General features: G+C 48.3%; 1 protein-coding gene across 1 annotated transcript; it reads right to left on the reverse strand.

Annotated features, from left to right (window-relative positions):
• Positions 1–4,194: 4,194 nt before the first annotated feature.
• LOC128830193 (olfactory receptor 52K1-like) lies at positions 4,195–5,157 on the reverse strand. Its single transcript, XM_054015980.1, has one exon. It carries the CDS (start codon positions 5,155–5,157, stop codon positions 4,195–4,197), a length of 963 nt encoding a protein of 320 aa, XP_053871955.1.
• Positions 5,158–6,219: the final 1,062 nt, after the last annotated feature.

Raw genomic sequence — 6,219 nt, forward strand, 5'->3', positions numbered from 1 at the left:
CCTTTGATCAGCGCTTCAGTCACTTAGTGGTGGTGTCTGTAGATGGAGGTGGAAGAGAGAGGAAGAGCATGGCAAACGTCTCTCCCTTTTATCATGTTCTTTCTTCCCTCTTGGCTTTGCCCCCCCCCCTTCAGAGTCTGGTGAGCATTATCTCATCGTAGTCCCAAACTCACCAAAGGAATGGGGGTGACTCACTCATGAGTCCAGCAGATCATTTGTTGCTGCCTAGGCCAGCGTCCTTTGTTCCTGTGAGGCTGGGCTGGGTTTGTCCCATACATGTCCTGATGAGGTGTGAACTGCCCCTCTGCTCCTGGAGAGTTTTACCTGGGCTTGTTTTAAGCCATGAGGACACATTTTGAGCCTCATAACTATATACATGAAATTACAACCTATAACATCACTATAACAACCATGCTCAGTGCATCATGGGCCTTCCGAAGACACCTAACATGACAAACTTTGCATTGGATACCACACAATCATATTATAAGGATGAACATCAGGGTGCAGGGTGTTCCCCCGAGGTACAGAGTGTCACACCTCCCCTGTTAGTTTACTACAAGAGAGTTAGTCACTGACTACTTTGAAGGCAGTGTGCCCAGCGTCCTCTTTCCTGGACAGGGCATCTGCTACCAGGTTCTCCCTTCCCTTTATGTGTATAATTTCCATGTCAAACTCCTGCAGGATCAGGCTCCAGTGCAGAAGTTTGGAGTTTGTGTTATGGTTCTCTTGGCATCCAGCCATCAAGGCCATGAGGCGGTGTGCCTCAGTTTCCCCATTCACGCACAGCAAACTAGGTTTTTTTATGGTTTCTCTGCTGTGATAAGCTTTAAATCTGTTTCCAGGTATTAACTGAGAACTAGCGTTACCATAAGTTTTAACATCAGTATCAAAATTCTTATCCCACGATTTAACATTTACGCCAACAATTTTATCACAGACGGGTGTTTACAAATATCTTTATGATACCACTCCCCCTGTTCAGACAGTCTGGTTTGAGGTTGTTTCGTTCATTCCCCATGTGTCCTTTGACTCTCTCCCATGTAAACAGTCACTGGCTTTTCTTTCCCTCCAGTGTTCCCCTCTGCCTGGGTTCTTATTTTAATGATGTGTCTGGGATTTTGGTACCTCAGGGTCGGGCAAGATAGGAGTTTAGGGAGATCCTGCATATTGGCTGGCCCTTTGGGGAGCTGTCTCCCAACCCCAGGACTGTACATATGCAAAAAATCCAGCTCCCTTTATGGGGTTCCCTTGTGTTTCCCCCGCCCAGCACTGAATCCTTCCCTGCCCCCTAGAGGGCTGTGATCTGTGCTCTCTGGGTAGGTGTGTTTACCCTTCGATCAGATTCACCTTTTCTCTGCAGCTTTCCCATAACTGCTCCCTGTGTCTCACCAGCGTGGGGGAAACACCCCTTCTCTGCCAGTTGGGTCATTTGTGTTCTCACAAACTCCCACCTGGCAATTTCTTGGTCTCAACTCCTCTGCCGTCACAGGCGTTGGAGCTGCATCTTGATGTAAAGAGACAGTTACTTTCCAAAAACTTTTCAGAAATAGCATCCTGAAAAACTAGGACCTGGATTGGGGTACCCTCCGCCACCCCTTTCTCTGTCCCTGAGAAGTCAGCTGTGTGACTGCCCCCCTCCAGGAAGTCGGTCACACAGTTCCCTCTCAAAACCTGGCTCAGGGGTTGAGTGCCTGGGAGCGCAGATGCTGACTCAGCCCTTCTGTCCTGGGCATCCTCTCCCAACTGACCAGTGAGGAGACATTCCTGTACCCCCACTATTCCTCCCCCAGTTTCTTCCTCTGGACCCCCTCCTAAGACACATTTCTCTGTGCTCCCTAGAGAGGGGTCTGTGTCTGGTTCACCTGCAGCTTGCTGGCAGCTAACAACCTGGGCAGTTCTCTCTCTGGCAGGCATTACACCCCCATCCCTTCCTGAGGTGGCGTTGCCTCCAGCTGCAGTGCAGGAGTTGGTCTCAGCCCCCTCCCACCTGGAAGCATGTGGCTTCCCCCTGCTGCAGGAGAATGAAGGAGACTCTCTCCCATTCTCTCAGCAGTTCCTGAGACCTGACCCTTTCCCTCAGGCATCCAAGCATAAAACTCCCTCCTGCTGCAGGCAAATACTTTAACCTGAGCTACACGGAAAAAATCATTCCCAAGGAGCAGGTTGACTAGGAGGTGTTCCATTCCCCCCACAGTCACAACACTTTCCAAACCTTCCCACCCCACATGGATTTTAGCTAGTGGTACGAGGAATCTGCTTTCGCCCACCCCACAAGCTCTGCCATTTGGCCAGGTAACATACAGGCCTTTGGGATCACACTCTGCTTAACCAGAGAGATCTGGGCCCCTGTATCCCTCTGCCCCAATTCCCTGCCATTAATTTGGACAGCCTTAACATGCTCCATATCTGGCTCTGCAGAGGCTAATCTCACAGAACCGATATGAGAGGTTTCAATTGCTTGGGGGGTTTCTGTGGCGAGGACAGCAGAACTAACATGAGCTTCCTCCTAGCACAGGGCCTTTATTCCTCAGGTGATCAGTGGAATTACCCTGATAGCATGTTTTGGGCTCTTCTCCTTCTACAGGAGATTTGGGACGAGAGTTAGAGGAATGGTTCTGGGGAGGTGAGTAGCCAGCCTCCCAGCCACCCTCCCTCTTGCTAGGGAGAAAATAGGATCTCCCCTTCCCACCTGCTTTAAACCCCATTCTGTGACCTGCCCTCAATAGACGCCTGAGTCTGTTCAAAGGCATCAGCTCAAAAAGCCATCTCATCCCCTGATTTGACATTGTTATCCCATAGACACGGCTTTACTTCGGCCTTACATATGCTAAGAAATGCTCTTGCGCAACAAGATCAAGCGTTCCTTCAAAACTTGCCACCTCTTTACCCCTCCCCCGTTTTCCCAACAAATCTTTCATTTTGTTTACCTATTCCCCGTGACTCAGCCCAATAGCCCTTTTAAGAGTCCTAAATTGAATTCTATATGTTTCAGGGGTAACCTGAAAACTTCGCACAACAGTATTTTAAAATTTACAATAGTCTAAAGCATCTTCACTAGGCATTCCATTGAATCCATTTCAAGCTTTACCAGTTAATTTCGCAATCAGGGTAGGAACTCTCTTACCATCAGGGATTTCATGTATTGCACACAGCTTTCAAAGGTAGTCAGATATTCAGCAATATCGTCCTCTTCACTGGATGCAGGACATAAGTGTTCCCATTTGTGGATTTTTGGAGTGATGGGAGTGGTTGGGGTCGGGGGCCTCTGGTTCTGCTTCTCTAGCAGGTCCAGCGGGGGGGGTTCTCTCTCTCTCTCTTTTTCTTCTATAGCCCTTCTGTGTGCAGCCTCCTCTTCCTTGAGCCTCATTTCTGCCTGCCACATTTGAAACTCGCGGTCCTTTTCCTTCTCTGCTGCTTCCAGTCTGGCCAGCTCTAGTTTTGTAACTGCCTCACTGGTCGTCATTCTTCTGTTTCTTGTGCTTATTTCTCCTCACCCGAAATAAACAAACAGAAAATAACAAAACTGTGACCTCCTCCTGACTGTTCTTAGTCACTGCACTTAAGACTCACTTAAAATCACAAATATCAGTGCCTGAACTTTGAACTCCACTTGGAGTAACAAGCTGTATATACATCCTGCTCGCTGCGCCACTGTGATGTTCCCCTCTGCTCCTGGAGAGTTTTGCCTGGGCTTGTTTTAAGCCACAAGGACACATTTTCAGTCTCATAACTATACACATGAAATTACAACCTATAACATCACTATAACAACCATCCTCAGTGCATCATGAGCCTTCCAAAGAGACCCGACATGACAAACTTTGCATTAGATACCACACAATCATACTATAAGGATGAACATGGGGGTGCAGGGTGTTCTCCCGAGGTACAGAGCATCACAGTGGTATTGTTAAAGAACTTGGAATAGGCTCTCAAATGTTCAGACATCGCCACTGCCTTCACACTCCTACACACTCCACACACAGGGCCGAGTGAGGACAAGGAGATGGCCAAGATCACCTTCCGGCCAGCAGCGCTAAGCTCGTGTAGGGGTCGGTGTATTCCTCCCTGTGAGTCGGAGGTGGAGTTCCCATCCCAGCGTACACAAAGCCCCCACAAACATGCTGTCTAAGTTACTCAGAAAACTTCTCCTCTGCTTCCTGATCACTCAGCAGCCCCCTCCTGCTCACCCTAGAAGCTTTTCCATCGGAACAGGAGAAGCACCCGGTCACGAATCTGTTTGGTTTTCACACCGTACACGATGGGGTTCATCATGGGAGGAAAGAGGAGGTAGAAATTGGCCAGCAGGATGTGTACGTGTGGGGGGACTGGGTGGCCGAACCTGTAAATTATTGAGGAGAGAACCACTGGTGTGTAGGCCACTAAGATGGCCCAAAGGTGGGCAACACAGGTGCTAAAAGCCTTGAGTTTCTCTTCCTTGGATGCCAGGCTTAAGACAGCCCTTAGGATCTTGACATACGATAGGGAGATGAACATCAGATCCAGCCCCACAATGAAGAAAGCAACAATGATCCCATAGATGTTATTAAACCTTGTGTCAGCACAGGCCAGATTGACCACGGCCATGTGCTCACAGTAGCAATGGGAGATGATGTGTGACCTGCAGTAGGGCAGCCTCCTGAGGACGAAGGGCAGAGGGAGCACTAGGAGAACAGCCCGGGCCAAAGCCGCCAGCCCGATCTTTGCTATCACTGAGTTGGTCAGGATGGTGGCATACCGCAGGGGGTCGCAGATGGCCACGTACCTGTCAAAGGCCATGGCCAGCAGCAGAGCAGTCTGCATGATGGAGAACGAGTGAAGGAAAAACATCTGCACCAGGCAGCCGTTTAAGCTGATCTCCCTGGAATTAAACCAGAAGATGCTCAGTATTTTCGGCACGGTGGCTGTGGATAAAACCAGGTTGATGACGGCCAGCATGGTGAGGAAATAGAACATGGGCTTGTGTAGGGAGGGCTCTGTCTTGATAACATACAAGAGGGTGCAGTTTCCTAGAAGGGCCACGGTGAACACTGAGGAGAAGGGGATGGAGATCCAGAGGTGCAGAGATTCCAGCCCCGGGATGCCTGTCAGGAAGAACACTGATGGATCAGAGCCTGTGCTGTTGGAATCTGACAGGTTGTCTTGTTGTGGCATCTTTTGCAAGTCTCACATCAATGTCTTTCCTTTCAATAAAACATAACACATGAAATGAACAGACCCTGTAAATTAAATACATGCTAGGGGCCAGTCTCAGCTCTGGAAGAAGTGGATTGACCTCTTTCTGAGTTCATCAGTCATGTTGCAATACTAATCATACAAACACTTATATTTTTCTGTGCAAAATCATTTAAAGTTCTTAGAATGTCATTACAAGTCATGAGTTACGAACCCCACTTGGTTACAAATATCCTACCTGGTGTATCTTGCTACTAGAAGATGCACATTGTTTAGTGTGCATTCTCCCGTGAAGTACCTAGTATATCTGGCCGCACGGCACATATTTTCAGCCTAGAAATACCTGGCATGTTAAGCTGCATGTAGCAAGATGTGCCTGGTACATTCAGCAGCACATTCTGGGTATTCAGCCTGGATGTACGTAGTACATCGGGAACATGCATGAGTAGTGCTATTTTGATCTCAGCTTCAGAGCCCGAGCCTCAACATCTACACAGCTATCCTCGAGAAGCACAAGCCTGCATCTGTCAACCCGAGCTGTGAGACTAACTGCCGCTCGCTGCGTAGACATAGCCAAAGAACCTATGAGTCTGATCCCGCTCCCATTGAAGTCAGGGGAAGAACTCCCCACCGACTTCTGGGATAACTGAGCTGTTTTTTTTAGGTGACAAATCTGAGGAACTGTCCCAGGTGTCAGCAGAGGAGGTTTTGGAACAAACTGATAAATTAAACAGTAATAAGTCACCAGGACCACATGGGATTCACCCAGGAATTCTAAAGGAACTCAAATATCTAATTGCAGAACTACTAACTCGGGTATGTGACCTATCACTTAAATCAGCCTTTGTACCAGATGACTGACAAATAGCAAATGTGATGCCGATTTTTAAAGAAGGTTCCAGAGGTGATCCTGGCAATTACAGCCCAGTGAGCCTAACTTTGGAGCCAGGCGAATAGGTTGAAATGATAATAAAGAACAGAATCATCTCTCACCAATCTAGTAGAATTCATTGAGGAGGTCAACAGACATCTGGACAAGGG

The sequence above is a fragment of the Malaclemys terrapin genome, chromosome 1 (genome assembly GCF_027887155.1).
Source record: "Malaclemys terrapin pileata isolate rMalTer1 chromosome 1, rMalTer1.hap1, whole genome shotgun sequence".
Lineage (NCBI taxonomy): Eukaryota > Metazoa > Chordata > Testudines > Emydidae > Malaclemys > Malaclemys terrapin.